At 39.8% G+C, this 16,352-nt stretch overlaps 1 protein-coding gene across 3 annotated transcripts in view; it reads left to right on the top strand.

Annotated features, from left to right (window-relative positions):
- KCNN1 (potassium calcium-activated channel subfamily N member 1) overlaps positions 1 to 16,352 on the top strand; it is a 210,662-nt gene that overhangs the window by 176,750 nt on the left and 17,560 nt on the right. For all 3 annotated transcript variants that reach the window (XM_082266734.1, XM_082266733.1, XM_082266732.1), the window contains exons 7-8: positions 134 to 261; positions 9,996 to 10,065. In XM_082266734.1, coding sequence (XP_082122860.1) covers positions 134 to 261; positions 9,996 to 10,065 — 198 coding nt within the window. The remainder of the gene's footprint in view (positions 1 to 133; positions 262 to 9,995; positions 10,066 to 16,352) is intronic.

Genomic DNA, 16,352 nt, shown 5'->3' with positions numbered 1-16,352 from the left:
CTATGCAGAATTCCTTGTCACTATATCAAGTCTTCATTTCCACGTCTTCCTGTTTCTGTCTTCATTCACTGCAATTTTTCCTATTATTGCTGATGATGTGATTTGTTTTTTTCTTATTCTTTTCTTTTTCCAGGTGAAAAATGCAGCTGCCAATGTGCTCAGGGAAACGTGGCTCATTTACAAACACACAAAGCTTGTGAGAAAAATTGACCATGCTAAAGTACGCAAACATCAGCGCAAGTTCCTGCAAGCAATTCACCTGTAAGTGAGAGTAGAAGGGAAAGAAAGGTGTAAAGGTCAGTCAAGGGGAGAAAGGAAATGAGGGTAACTAAAACTTCAAAATAAAAGCAAAATAAGGGGGGCAGAGTGGAAAGAAATAGGAGCAAGAAAGCCTTTTTTTTTTTTTTATATATACATATATAGTACTAATCATTTTTACCCTCAGCCCCGGTTCACACTTGTGTGTGTGCGGGGTTCGCATGTAATGTCGGAGCGCACTGCTCCGACATTACATGCGATCGGCTGTGCAGTGCGAGTTTAGCCATACAGTTTGTATGGCTAAATTCGCACCGCAGCCGCACCAAACACGCACAGGACCCTTTTTGGCAGCCGCATCAGAATCGGATCGCACAGCGGTTCACACTTGTGCGATCCGCTCCTGTGCGAACTGCACGATCGCACTGCGATATGCGATCAAACTGGGGGTGTCGTTAACATTACATTGACACCCCCAGCGTATCACATATGGCAGTGTGAGCCCCGGTTCACACTTGTGCGTGTGCGGGGTTCGCATGTAATGTCGGAGCGCACTGCTCCGACATTACATGCGATCGGCTGTGCGGTGCGAGTTTAGCCATACAGTTTGTATGGCTAAATTCGCACCGCAGCCACACCAAACACGCACAGGACCCTTTTTGGCAGCCGCATCAGGATCGGATCGCACAGCGGTTCACACTTGTGCGATCCGCTCCTGTGCAAACTGCACGATCGCACTGCGATAAGCGATCAAACTGGGGGTGTCGTTAACATTACATTGACACCCCCAGCGTATCGCATATGGCAGTGTGAACTGCCGGGGGTGCGTGTGCGATGCGGGAACAGGCTGCGAATTCGCAGCCTTCCCGCATCGCATAAGTGTGAACCGGCACTGAACTGCCGGGGGTGCGTGTGCGATGCGGGAACAGGCTGCGAATTCGCAGCCTTCCCGCATCGCATAAGTGTGAACCGGCACTAACACTCATGGTATAATTTTTATAAACCCATGCATCCGCTTTGAAAAAAAAAAGTTTTCCAAAGTTTCAGAGCACATGTTACTTGGTTCCATGTCTCTGTCTCTATATCTCCCTCTCATGGGAAATACCAAAATTCATATAATATCAGGCTGGGTCTAAACTCCAAATTGGAAATGTACCTGAGATATGTTTTTGAATACACTTTACATTTTAAATTAAGCTTGAAGGATGATAAAGTGTATGTCAATAAAACTATATATATATATATATATATATAAAATATATATATTATATATATATATAATATATATATATAAAATATATATATTATATATATATAATATATATATTATATATATATAATATATATATATATATATATATATATATATATATATATATATATATATATATATATATATATATATATATATTAAATATAAAAATAAAATACATTTTCTTTTTTATCATTTAAATAGAGGGGGTAGTTTTAGAACTGTGATTGGCTTTTAATACAGCAAGTTCAGGTTAGAACCCCTATCAAATATGCAATACCACAGTGTTAGGGCTAACCTTCCAAATAGACTCTAGCCATATTTCTACTCCTCCATACTATAATAATAATAAGAAGAATAAGAATTATTATTATCATGATTATTTGAGCTAGAATGCCTTACTTGTGGCAGCATTATGGTAGCTTTACATACAAACTACTTTCAACGGGTTTTGCACCATTTCTTCCCATTTTCGACAGGATACGCCAATGGTAAAAAAAAAATTAAATGAAAAAAAATTGTAATAGCCTACCTTGCTGCTCTCTCCTGCCTTGCTGCCCTACACACTCATGCATAAGCACCTAATAATATTTATAGCCCTGTAATAACCCCTTTAATAAGATGTATAATACCTATTAGAGATAAACCTTTCCATGTTGTTTATTAAGATAAAACACTATTGAAAAAGCGTACAAATAGCTACATAAAAATAACTACAAAGTGAAGAGAGTACTAAACATGCTCCTTGTGTTGTTCATATTATGGTGCTTAAAAGATAAAGCATTGGCAAGGTATTGTTTTTTTTTTTTTTGCTATCCAAGCTTAAGCTCCTACTATATTAATATATATGAAGACCAAAGAACAAAAAACTTTTAGTGAAAACTGTATTTACTATATGAACTACAAAGGGTTAGGTTATGTTAAAAGTCGAAATATAAAAAATACTAGATATCATTTCAAATGTGCCTTTTTTATACCAGCATTATGAACTGTATGCCGTTTGTTCAATGTTTTACAGTAGGGTTGTGTATAATTTACATAAATGTGTAATTTATGCTATATTTCCTTGTATTCAATCAAGTTAGACAATGTATTTGTGTTATAATGTGTACTTTCACTTAGATCAACTATTGGTCAAATAATGGCAGAACGCATTTGCTATTATTAAATGGGTTGCTACAAATTAACATTATATCTTTTTTTTTTTTTTTTTCATTTTTAACCTGTTTAAATATTTCCCACCTACCCTGTGTGAGTAAATATATGCAGAAAATAAATATGGACAAAATGAACTGAAGCTTGTACAACTCTGATTTCCCCGAGATTTGTTTAGCTAATTCTTGAAGTGGCTTCCATGGCAACACGAAAAATACAGCAGCAATGCAGATGAAATGTATAACCAAACAGGTGCCAGTTTATACGAAGAGGAGTAAGGAGATAAAAGGCCAAGAATTCATTCTTATAGGTTTTAATAAAAGACCGGGTGGCATAGTGGATAATAATTGTGATCGCTGAAATCCATTCACAAAACTTGCGTATTGCCAAAAAGCTTGTTTTCTTATGCAGATTTGTCTAGTCTGCAGAGAATCCTGCAATTCATAAATCATAATTGCCTGGATTGCTGAAATATTTGAGTTCCAACAGATCAGACAGACCTACATGAAAATATTCAGGGGAATTTTCTGATTACGCTATCACTACATGTAAATCTGCCTTCACACTGAGGAGTTTTTCAATCGATTTTACATTAAAAAAAGCACTTTAAAAACTCAAGTAAAATGCTTTCCTTTAAAACCAATTAATGTGTTCACACTGGAGCGGCGCGTTTTTGTTGCGGTGAAAAACCCCTACTTGCAGCATTTTTGGAGTATGTTTGGGGAGTTCAAAAAAAACGCACCAAAAACATCGCTTCCCATTGAAAACAATAGAAAACGCGGTAAAAACACACCAGCGATGCGTTTATAGTGCGGTTTTTGAGTCACATGTTTAAAAAAACTCACTGAAAACGTGGCAAAATCGCTGCAAAAACGCATATGCTTTTTTTCCGCGGATCAGTGTGAAAGCAGCCTTAGAGCAAAAATAAACCAATCAATTCATTGGTTACCCAAAACAGATATATTAAAGGCATGTCATGAATGATAACTGTCTCTATTGCTTGTAATCTCAACTGAACGGTCAAGCCATCAAATGGCTGGGGTCATAACTGATCACATGTGCAGCACAAGGGCAACTGCAGCTCAAACAGAGGCTAAGATGGCAGCTTCCTAGGCTGTAAAGGATATCAGGGTTTAGTTCCCTTCAACATAAACATACCTTGCATTTTTTTTGTATGAATAACAGATTTTAGAGGCCACTTCTTCAACATAGGTGCTGGATGGCATATAAAAAGAAATGGTACACATGGCCTGCACCAGTGCATTTTTTCTGTATGAATAACAAATTTTAGAGGCCAATTTTTCAGCATAGGTGCTGGATGGCAAATAAAAAGAAATGGTACACATGGCCTGAACCAGTGCTTTATATTCATAAATTCATAATCATTGAAGTAAGCTGACCATTGTTGAGGAGGTCATCAAGACCAGGTGGAGCCTTCTTTCTTTATGCATTTCCACTGAGGTATCAACAAAGACAAGCCTGCAATTCTATTTTATCGTGGAAACAACGCTAGATTGCTTGATTAGTCTCTGCAACCCTTGCTTCACAATGTAAGAAACCACATATAAGAATTAAAAGTATTTTGAGTGTAAAAAACTCCAACGGTTCACATATTCACATATTCAAGGATACATCTGTATGTCAGTCTAAAAAAAGATTCCCATTGTCAAAAACTGACCTATCCATTGAACATTGGATATACTCTTTATCAACACGTTAAAATGTACTCTCTTATATCTACTTTATTGTCATTTACTTGGCAATTCCCTGGCTTATGTACCCTCCAGATTGTCTCCTGTATACACCTAAGTCCTGTAAACTAGATGTGTTGCATTTTGTGTTTAGTGTCTTGTTTGTTAATGGCAACAACAATTTTGTTGTGTTTTGTCTTTGTTCTGCTAAATCATCCCCTACCAGAGCACAGAAGTAAGTTTCTTTCTCCATTCCCCACCCCAACTGTCCAACAAGTAACTTCTCCAGATGTATTGGTGCTTGTCTGCATGGGAATTGAAACAACTGCAAAGTCGTGATCTTCATCTCTGAGATCCTGTTGTGGTTTTTCATTCGCTGGTGAATGAGAAAACCAGGCATAAATTTTTTTTCTTTCTGTGAGCTGTGAACATGCTGCTTTCTATAATGAGCTGAAGTATTTTAGTAACTATGCCACCTGAGAGAACTAAATAAGACATTATATAAGACAGTAGCGTAACTTTACTTGCAAGCCAAACCGCACTCATCTGCTTGCTTTAGATCCAAATCTATAGCTGATTTTGCGCTGCTGCAGTTAGTAACAGTTGGGTGTCTTCTCCACAGCCTATGACTGGACAGTGAAAAGAGAAGCAGCAGATGGATGAGATTACCACTCTGCTGTCTCCTAACAGTATGCTCCTTTCACTGTAGCACAACACACTGGCTCCAAGCTGTTTTTCCTTCTCCTAGTCTAAGCTCTGCAAGAGACTGATATCAAGTCAAAGTCAGGTCCTTATACAACTTGAGCTTAAAAAAGTACATTATTTTAATACATAAAAATATGCATTCTTTTTTGTCCTTGCCTTCTACCTGGAGTTCAACTTTAAAAGAACCCTGATAGGAGAGCAAAAAAATGTCTGTCATTTTTAACGGCTCCTTTTGAAGACGCAACTTGCTTGTCTTTCGCACTGACTCAGTTTAGTGCTTCAAACAAGTTATGGAGCTCAGGAATTTTGATTTTTCTTGCTGCATACAAGTTCTAGATCAGTGACTCACATTTTATACTAAGGCACAACAACAGGCATTTACAGAAGGAGGCCAGGAATTGTAACCCTGCATTTTCCCCATGGCATGCTTATTAAATTCACTAAGGAAAAAAAGTGTAAATTGGCAGATAATTCACAGAAAAAGATGTTACAAGCTGCATCTTATCACGGTGCACCTTGTAGACATTTACGAATAAAAGGCTCAATGGTCCTGTCATTTGCTTGTGTGTATTTTCCATGTGACAGGATAGCAGAGTGCTTGCTAATTAAAGACTATCAAAATCTTTCAGCAGACATCTTTCACACTGTGAGACCCAATGGAAGTAGCCCTTAGGCTGGAATCTTTAAAGTAGAAGTTTTGTTTAAATTAGAAATGGGCATTTGTTCAGTCTAGCTTGGGGGTTAGTATAGGAACACTTTACCCTTACCTTTAGTGTAGAAACGGCTTTCATCCCCCAACGTTTTTTGTAGCATTTTGTTTCGAATAAACTCCTCTCAATGTTTCTCCTAAATTTATAGTCTACTGTATGTCCATCTGAAGTCCAGTTCCTACACCAAAAATGGGTTGTAATTGAGACAGCAGTTGCTTAACCACTTAAGCCCCGGAGGATTTGGCTGCTAAAAGACCAGGGGGTTTTTTGCGATTTTTTACTGCGTGAATTTAACGGACAATTGCGCGGTCGTGCAACGCTGTACCTAAACGAATTTGACGTCCTTTTTTTCCCACAAACAGAGCTTTCTTTTGGTGGTATTTGATCACCTGTGCGATTTTTTGATCATGCGCTATAAACAAAAAAAGAGCGTCAATTTTGCAAAAATAACAATATTTTTCACATTTTTTTTTATATGAAATTCCCCCCCCAAAAAATGTAAAAATCAAATTTTTTTAACATTTTCGGCCAATTTGTTTTATGCTACATATGTTTGGTAAAAAAAATCACAAAAAGCGTATTTTGATTGGTTTGCGCAAAAGTTATCGCGTTTACTAACAAAGGGAAAGATTTTTGTCATTTTTGGTGTTTTTCTTTTAACGCGTAATGGCGGCGATCTGCGATTTTTTTTTTGCGGTACTGCGACATTGCGGCGGACAGATCAGACCCCTGACTGACATTTTTGACACTTTTGGGGTTACCAGTGACATTACTGCAGTAATCAGTGCTATATATATGCACTGTTACTGCAAAAATGACACTGGCAGGGAAGGGGTTAACTTTATTGGACAGGGAGGGGTTAAGGGTGTCCTAGGGGCATGATTCTAACTGTATAGGGACATTGCTATTGGTGTAAAAACAAAGATCAACGGTCCTACATAGTAGAACCGTCTGATCTTCATTTTTACACCAGAAAGAATGACGGGCGGCTTGTTTACATAAGCCACTCCGCCTTTCTCCCTTCACCGGAGCGATCGTAGTGTGACCGGCAGACATCGGGTCCGCCGGTCACACGCACTGACTTGTCAGTGAACGAGCCGCGGCAGGCGCGCGCCCGCCCGCAATTGGCTCGCAAGTCAGTGACAGGCGAGTGACGTATCCATACGTCACTCTGCCTGGCCGGGGCTGACCGCCGCAGTATATAGTCGTGCGACGGTCAGCAACCGGTTAAAACCCATAAACAATAAAATGACCTTTTAATACAATCAAGCTTGCAATTACTTTCAGGTCTCGAATACCAGTAGCAGTTGAATAAAACTTCTAGGAGAAGTACACAGTCCTGTACAGCATAGAGATAGCAAGCTTTACACTTGAATGTTTGCCTACTTGATCCTACCCTGCTTCTTTTTAGGGCTAAATGTAGAAATATGCCTGTATTTATAAATGTTGACAATATCAAGCCAAATGAGATAACCTCAAATCAAAAACGAGTCTGTGCATCACTGCATTTATTTCCATTAGTGGACCTACTGCATGCCCCCTAACTCTATTAGATCTAACTAGACGCTCCTTTTGAACAGAATCCCTTGGTCACACAGGTCTATGACAAGTCCTGCTATAGAATTGAATAGGCATCCTCCAATCCAGGCTTTACACCATAGAAGTTGGTGAGCCTAGCCAAGGAGTCTTCCATAGAAGTGAACAGGGCTAAGCTGTCTGAGAGTTTTGCATTTGCAGGACGTCTTACAAACTATTGATGCCCAGACATTTTTTTTCTCCCCCTGATGACGTCCAATCTTTATTAAAATTTTGCGACCCCCACTTTTGTCTGCAGTGTACTCCCATGTCACTTACACATCAAGTTGTTTCTTTTTCTAAAACCCTGAAACTAGCAGGTAAAATAGGAGAGAAATGCTGTGAGTCTAACTGGAAGTCTGAAAACTAGGCCCCTTGATAGGGCTAACGAACCTCTGTGGTTTTGTAGTTTTAAGCTTGACAGGAAACATTCCAGTCTCACTCCCTCTATACTTACACATTAATGTTCCCAACTGCAGATGGATGTATACAAATAGCAATATGTGAAAAAGCTGTCCTGCAAGTCTAGTTTTTCAAAGCAAATCTATACCCAAAACCAGTTTATTTTTTATCAATAAACAAAATTTAAAATGAATGAACAGAAGAGAAAAGTAAATGAAATCAATATTTGGCATGACCGCCCTTTTGGCTTCAAACAAGCATCAAATCTTTTAGTTATACTTGCACGCAGTTTGTGAAGGAACTCGGCAGGTAGGTTGTTCCAGACATCTTGGAGAACTAACCATAGATCTTCTGTGGATGTAGGCAGCCTCAAATCTATCTGTCTCTTCAAGTAATCCAAGACAGACTCGATGATGCTGTGATCAGGGCTCTGTGGGGGCCAAACCATCACCTCCAGGACTCCTTGTTCTTCTTTATGCCAAATTTAGTTCTTAATAACATTGGCTGTATGTTTGGTGTCATCGTTCTGCTACAGAAAAAAATGTGGGCAATTAACACACCTCCCTGGTGGTATGGCATGATTGATAAGTATCTGCCAGCATTTCTATGAATTGATAACACCATTGATCGGGCAACATTGAAGACCGAGGATGCAATGCTGATTTCCCTTCGACATCAGGAGAGGTTTAGTAGTGCCATCATCACAGAACTGGTGGAAACCAGTAGGATCTAGGTACACCCATCTACACAGAGAAGTCTGGCTAGAAGTGGTCTTCATGGAAAAATAAATGTAGAAAAAAAACTCAACTATGCATGAAAACATAGGAACTAGGGTGCAGAAAAATGTCTAGCATCTAGACTGATGAGTCAAAATGTTATAATTGTGGCTGTAGCAGAAGGCAGTTTGCTTGCTACAGGGCTGGAGAGCGGTGCAATAAAGAATATCATCAGGCAACTGTGAAGGATCGTGGAGGTTCCTTGCAAGTTTGGGGCTGCATTTCTGCAAATGGAGTTGGAGATTTGGTCTAGATCAATGGTGTCCTCAATGCTGAGAAATATTGGCAATGATTAAGCACTTTGTGTGAAACGTGTCTGCTGACTAGTGTGTTGTCCTGTATGTCGGATGTTGGATCCATGAATTTTCAATAAATCTTTTGTTTTCCTATTGCTGGAGGTGCCACTCTTTCTTGTTTCATTGTATTTATCATTTATCCATCATGCCATACCATCAAGGAGGCGTATGACTGGCCCCAAACATACAGCCAATGTCATTAAGAACTACCTTCAGTGTAAAGAAGAACAAAGAGTCCCGGAGGTGATGGTTTAGCTCCCACAGAGCCCTGATTTCAACATCATCGAGTCTGTCTGGGATTACACGAAGAGACAGAAGGGTTTGAGACAGCCTACATTAACAAAAGATCTTATATTGATTTGATTTTGATTTCTCTTCTGTTGATTAACTTTCAATTTTTTTAATTGATAAAAAATAAACCATTAACACTTTTATTTTTAAAAGCATTTTTAATTTACAGCCTTTTTCCACACCTGCTGTAAATGAATATAGTACACAGTATATTTTAACATTACAAGCATGACTAGCAAGTCGAACTATCAAAGCTTTGTACTTGATCTAACCTATAGTAAATCCTGTATGTTTGGACTTGGTTTGAAAAGAGCTTAGTTTCGCTTAGTTTCATTTCTGAAACCGAAGTTGACTTAATGATCTCTGTCAGGTGGCATAGTCTGAAATGACTCTTCTTCATAATAGTTAGCAGCATACTCATTTTCAAAGATGGTTGCGGTGGCTGCTCCAGTTTTCCATGAAAGCTATCTATCCGAGGTAATGGTGGTACAAAGGGTAACTCATACTGATGCATGCAAAGATGCTTAACAAACTTTAAACTTCTAACCCATTACAAGATGTGCATCAGTGTACTGGCCTTTTCATACAAAGGTCTTTAGCTATGCTATGCAGATTTGAACTTTTTGCTTGCTCATTTTCAATTAACTTTGCATGATCTAATGCCTAAAGATTCTTAACCCTGACAGCACTGAACTGTCCTATGTTTTAGGCTATGTGAAGGTGCTGCAGGGGATGGTGTTATAGTTCAGCTTCAGTTGTTTTGGCCTTGGTTTTCATTTCTTTTTTTTGTGAAGAAAGAAAAGACATTGGTTGCTTTGCATGTGTCATGGAACATTTTTTCAAATATTGGTCTGCCATTGTGAAAGTAACCATTCTGTCATTTGCAGGTTACGCAGTGTGAAAATGGAACAGAGAAAGCTCAATGATCAGGCCAACACTTTGGTGGATTTAGCAAAGGTGAGCTGTTTAGGGGGCCTTTATTTTCATACAAGTTTCATTTGATATATGCCTACCAACATCAGGAAGCCTAGCTCAATGGTAAGGTTATTTATACTGCTATGGGCCCCAAGATCATGGTCGTCTCTCTCCTCCTATATACATGTTTGCTGTTAGTATAACTCATGCACCATAAAGAAAATAGTATTTTTGCCTGCACTTGACAGGATGATGGAAGTCAGCAGAGCTTTATCTCATTCACTAAGCTCTTGAGAAAATTTCCTGCAGGGTGCAACTTCCCTTGCAAAGTCAACCCTATAGAGTCTAAACGACAAGGAAATATTTTATATAATTTAAATCACATCAGATATAGGAACTGGAGGGATTGCAGTGCCAGGTCAAATACTTATTTACTCTGAAACCTTTAGGACATAGACAGCAGGCAGTGAGGTTGGGAACACCTGAATTTCATATTAACATGGTTTAAGAGATGATTTTCCTGGAACAGCATTATCGGTAGTAAGGAGATTTAAGCAGGGAAGCTACATGGTGCGCTTTAACAAAGGCTGGATGAAAACCATAAGCCCTGAACAGGTACCATGTATTGCATTCTAATGTTTGGTTTTGACTAGAATTTAGTTTAAAGCGATTCTCCTGGTAAAAACTTTTTTTTTAGTTTTTGGTAGAGTGGAGAAGGGTTAGACCCTCAAATACGTTTATACTGCTGTCTTGCTTTGCCATTGGGGGGATTCACACCTCTATTTGCACTGATGACCATTGTGATAGACAAAGAAGAGTGATGGGAATTACAAATTTTGGAGTTGTGCCCAGAACACAAGCCCCGTACACACTATAAGAAATTCGGAAGGGAAATTTCGTCCGACGACCGATCTGCCGATTTTCGGATTGTTAGTATGGTGCTTTCGATAGTCGACTCCGACTTTTCGGCTGACAAAATCCTGATGTGCAGGCATTAAAATTTTTGTCCTCTGTCAACACACGTCCGATTTTCGTCTCATTAGTACAGATTTCGACGGGGAAAAATCTTATGAGCAAGACTAGGCATGCTCAGAGATGAAAGAACACATAGAAAGCAATCCAACACAACATCACTTCTGAAGTAGAATTCTGTCGTTCGGGAAAATTCGTGTGCAGTCTAGAGCACATTCCAACCAACGGACACTCACTCTGGACAAAAGACGGACGACCGGTCGGTGGAAATTCATAGCGTGTGTATGGGGCATAAGCAAGGAATTCACCTCACTTTGGGAAATTTTCCTCTTTCCTGTTGTGTCTCTAGAACAGGATGTAAAGGAAAATTTTTCCAATGGTACAGAGACAATAAATAACAACCCAGCAGGGGTTTTAACCCTTTCCTACTGTATCATTTGTTGTATATACACTTAAAATGCAGTTTAGAAAAGGCTTGTTTAAAGGAAATATATAGATAACAATAGAAAAAGATCAGATTGATTTTGCCTGCATCTGTTAATGTATTAAATACCTTATTTCTATGTATATTTTGTAATTATATGTGAAAATGGATTAGCCCTATTAAGTCATTAGATATGCAGAATCTCCTTCATGTTTTGCAGTGTGATACGGTCATTGTGTTTTACTGCCCCTTCTTACACCCTTAAAACTTCCTGAAATGTTAAGGCCCCTTTCACACAAATGTTCCAATCGGGTCTGCCTGTCTGTTTTTCAGGTGGACCCGATTAGAACCTCTATTCTTCTCTATGGAGCTGCGGGTGTAAATGGACATGTGTCTGTTTACACCCGCCTACCTCCAATCCGATCCAGAAAAAAAAAAGCAGAAGGGTATTCGTTCCTTTCCGTCTGGCAAGATCGCATGGCCCATTTACATCTGACCACCCATAAAGGAGAGCAGGCTGTGTCCATGTCCTCTCTGCATAAGCGGAGCCGACATGGACCTGTCTTTCGCCTGCTCAGCAGGGATTACTGGACAGATCCCCTGCTGTGCAAGTGGATCGTGGCCTGCCTGAGTCCTCTCCTTGTCAAAGGGGCTGTATAATTGAAAAAACAAGAGCAGTGCCTCGTCTTCTCTACTCACTTTGTTGACAGGATATTGTTTCTCTAAGTTTACTGATGCTCTTTAAAGTGAAACTGTTCTTTATCTTAAACTTTGATAAATACAAATCTTGTCTTAAAGGTGAAGTATAGCCAAAGCTTTTTTGGCTATACTTCTCCTGTGGATCACAGTAGTGCAGTTCGTTCTGCACTCCTGTTATCTGTTTTCAGCTGACAGTGGGCTGTCCGCTGACATCACAGAGCCGGTCCAGACTCTAGAAAGATCCCAACCATATCGTTGGGTTCAACCCAGAAGCTTGGAGCAAAACCTGGCTCATAACACTTTTGGCTCTGAAGAAGAGGGTCCTCCCTTGAAATGCATCAGCCAGACCATTCCTGATACCATCAACTCATCCTGCAGTTTAGGAGTATCCTGGAGGCGATTGGTCTCTAATTTCTACATGCGTGTATATATCTCACGTTTGCGACTACAATGTATGCTACTTTTTTGGATTTTAATAAACTCTTTTAGTGGTAATGCACGACGTTGGTGCGTCCTTCTCTTGTAGTTGTTTTTCAAAACCTGGCTCAGCCTGTCAGCTATCTGCTGAGAGCCTGAGCCAGCCACACCTGCCCCCTCCAAAGCCCAATGCTCCAGTGAGCGCTTGAAAGAAGAGCAGAGAGCCACTTAAAGACAGCCACCGCTTTCTGCTTAGTTGAGTGGAGGGGGAGAACTGAGCGATCAGTGGTGTTTTATCGTTCATTTCTCACTACAGAGCTGGTGGGGGGCAGATGCAGCATGGGATCGATGGTGCATCCACATAGGTGAGTATAAATGTTTATGTGGAAAGCCATACTTCTCTATAAGCCAGACACAAAATAATACCTAATATTACATTTATTAGCCAAATAAGTCTGTTCTGTGCCTCTCTCTGATTTCATTTCACTTTTTTAATTGGGAAAAAGATTTCCTGACTTTAAGGTTAAGCTCCTCCAACTGCCAATTTCCTATCCAATTAGTGTGCACACAACAAAACGGTCTGTTTTCCTGTGCAGGCTGTTGTCTGTGCTGTATGGGCTTCGGGGCAGTGCCGTGCATTTTTACAACACAAGACAGTTTCTGCACTTAGAGTTGCAATTTGCTTAGTAAAGATGCCCTGCAGACTTCTGTCATCTGAATCATGTAAAAAAAACTAAATGAAGTTTTTTTTTTTTAATTTTCCTTGCACATGATTGGGTATTCTTTGTAAACTTTCACTTAATGACATTTAGTGAATGTCAATGTCATATTAAGTGAATGTCATGTCAATTAGCTCTGGGGCTAATTCCCTTCCAAAGTGAACAGTCTATTTGCCTTTAGTCAATCAACAACAAACAAAATGGCCCCTGCCCACACCTATAACTGGCCTTCATAGCAAAGAGCACATGGAAGGGCAACGCATGTGAGACAAAAACAGCTCAATTGAGCTGGGAGTTTTTTCTGTTTTTGTCTCGCTTTAGTCAATCAACCCCATCAATTTCATTTTAAAGTGTTAAGGGAAAACAGGGTCACTTTATTGCTATTTAGTCCCACGCCCAGTCACTTATAAATGTTGTCCGAATTTTGTGTATTGTGCCTTTGAAATTAAACTTTGTTCTTTGGGCCCAGTTCATTCACTTTTCATAGCTCATAACTAGCGATGCACCGAATGTTCGGCAACCGAAATTATTCGGCCGCAAATAGCCAAAAAAAGCACTTTCGGTGTTCGGCCGAATAAGTAAATAGGCCGAATAAATTTTGCCGAACAATGAAGTTTTTAACTCCCTCCCATCCGTGCTACAGCCTATATACGGCTGCAGCGCGGACTTGAATTTTCGGGAGGCCGTTTTTAAAAGCCTCCCAGAAAGACTCTCCCCGCGCGCTCCCGCGAGCGCGCATCGGGGAGAATCTGTGTCGTGGTGAATGACCAATCACAGCGGCCATTCACCACGTGATCAAGCCGTCCAATGAGAGATGATCTCATATGTAAACATATGAGATCATCTCTCATCGCCGGCGCTCCTTCCTCACACAGACACTGCAGTGTGAGGAAGGAGGGGGAGCCGACAGCCGCCGGGGACACAGCAATGTAATCAGGGCACTGTATTTTTGTTATTTGATTTATTTATCTGAAAAGCAACACAAAATAGTAAAAAGCTAATTTTTACCATTTAATTATTGTAATGGTGAAAAAATTGGCAAAATAAATGGAAAAAATGTGAAACACCGCGTTCGGTATTCGGCCTTCGGCCAAGCATTTCATTATTATTCGGCTTCGTCTTCGGCCAAGAATTTCATTTCGGTGCATCCCTACTCATAACTATAAACCTGCATTTCTAGGAACATTTGTCCCACTTTGCTGCAATTGAACTGCTTCCTCTGCTTTTCTGATTCTAATACCATGATTAATCTACTCAGTGGAGTGTGAGGAAAAAGGGGCTTTGTGTCTTTTCATCCGTCCAGTCAGCGAGCCTAATTCTTTTAATTGCCTTGCTTCCCTGGGTGTATTTTTCCATGAACAATTTGCATGTGTCTTGAAAAATGCATGCCATATGGACTCCTACTGAAAATATGTCCTATGAGCAGCTGCAAAATCAGAAATGTGATTTTTCTGAACAGCTATCTTGACTTGTTCAGGAAGCCATGCATTTAATTGCAAGGCAACCATAACTACTTTTTTTTATCCATTTTTAACCCATCTAGGTTATATATATATATATATATAAGTTATTTGTGTTTATGGGCTAACATGTACAGTCTATCCTTTTCTGCCAACTTTGTATATATACTATACAAAGCCATAGGAATATACTGTTCCAATGCTAAGTACCTGACAAGCTGTTAACAGTACTCAGTAACTTAGCTTTTACATTCTTATTCTGGTCCAGAGAAAAAGATGTTTCCAAATGGAGTACATTTTTGTTAGCTAAGCAGTCACATTTAAAGTGAACCTGGAGCTGCATTTTACTTGCTAAAGCACCACCATCAAGGAATTCAGGCTCCTACAGGTCATCCAGTAAGATTACGCATTACAGTGATGGATCAATAGTGAGGCAAGAGTGGACAAGGAGAGGGTATTGACATAACCGGTCGAAAATTGCATATGCCTTGGTATTCAGTACTGAGAGGCTCAGTTGTAAAATAAAGAGTGGCTTTATGTTTATGAAAAATGGTAGAATGGAGAATAAATAGGAGCTCCCTTAAAGTTGAAACAAACCCAGTACATATTCAGTGCAAAAAATGATCCCTTTAAAAACATCATATGTACAGCAAAAATACCATGCTAAGCTGAAATACAGTATGCTCCTAACTTCCTGTTTGGACTGGCAGCATCCCTACTGCAATTAAATCCAAACTACTCTTGTCAGCTCTGCCTGCTCGAGTAGGGACTCTTCCTATCCCCCACCCCTTTCTGTCCCATTCAATTTGGAAACATTGATTTCCCAGCTATACTATGCCACTGCCTAGACCAGGGATCCTCAAACGATGGCCCTCCAGCTGTTGCGGAACTACACATCCCATGAGGCATTGTAAAACTCTGACATTCACAGACATGACTAGGCATGATGGGAACAGTGGTGTATTTAGGTTTTGTGCTGCCCTAGGCCTGACCAAACTTGGGCACCCCTAATTTAAATATGACCCACCCCTTCCTGTAAAGGCCACACCCTTTCCTATTTATGACCCGCCCTGTCATCTGTAAACCACAGAACACAACCACAATCTATCATTGCCCATCAGTGCAGCCTCATCAGTGCAGCATATCAGTGCAGCCTCATCAGTGGACATCAGTACAGCCCCATCAGTGGCCACCAGTGCAGCCTCTCAGTGCCCATTAGTGCAGCCTATCAGTGCACCATATCAGTGCCCATCGACTCTTAGGATATGTAGTTATGGGGGGTTAAGAGGGTATCTGTGTCAATCGAGAATTGAGCTTTTAACAACAGCTCCTGGAGAAATCTGGTGATGACATCACATGCATTAATGCAATCTGTTTTCTGCAGAGAAAAAAAAATGCTAGAATATGCCCAAGAAGGGAAAAGGAGGTTTGGAGAAAATTTTGGGTAATGCCTGGGCATACTGTTTAGGAAATGGTAATGTCTCTCCTATAATTGTTTCCTAAAGCACCAAACATATAGAAAGAGACCTTTATTCAATGATAAATAGGACCAGACTTATCCAATAGGTAACCTTTGCCTAGCTTATCACTACCTTATATACAGAACTTATATACAATCATATTTTAATTTTATGGCTT

Source organism: Pelophylax lessonae, assembly GCF_965119305.1.
Source record: "Pelophylax lessonae genome assembly, chromosome: 1".
Classification (NCBI taxonomy): Eukaryota; Metazoa; Chordata; class Amphibia; order Anura; family Ranidae; genus Pelophylax; species Pelophylax lessonae.
This window is presented reverse-complemented; position numbering and strand designations above follow the sequence as displayed.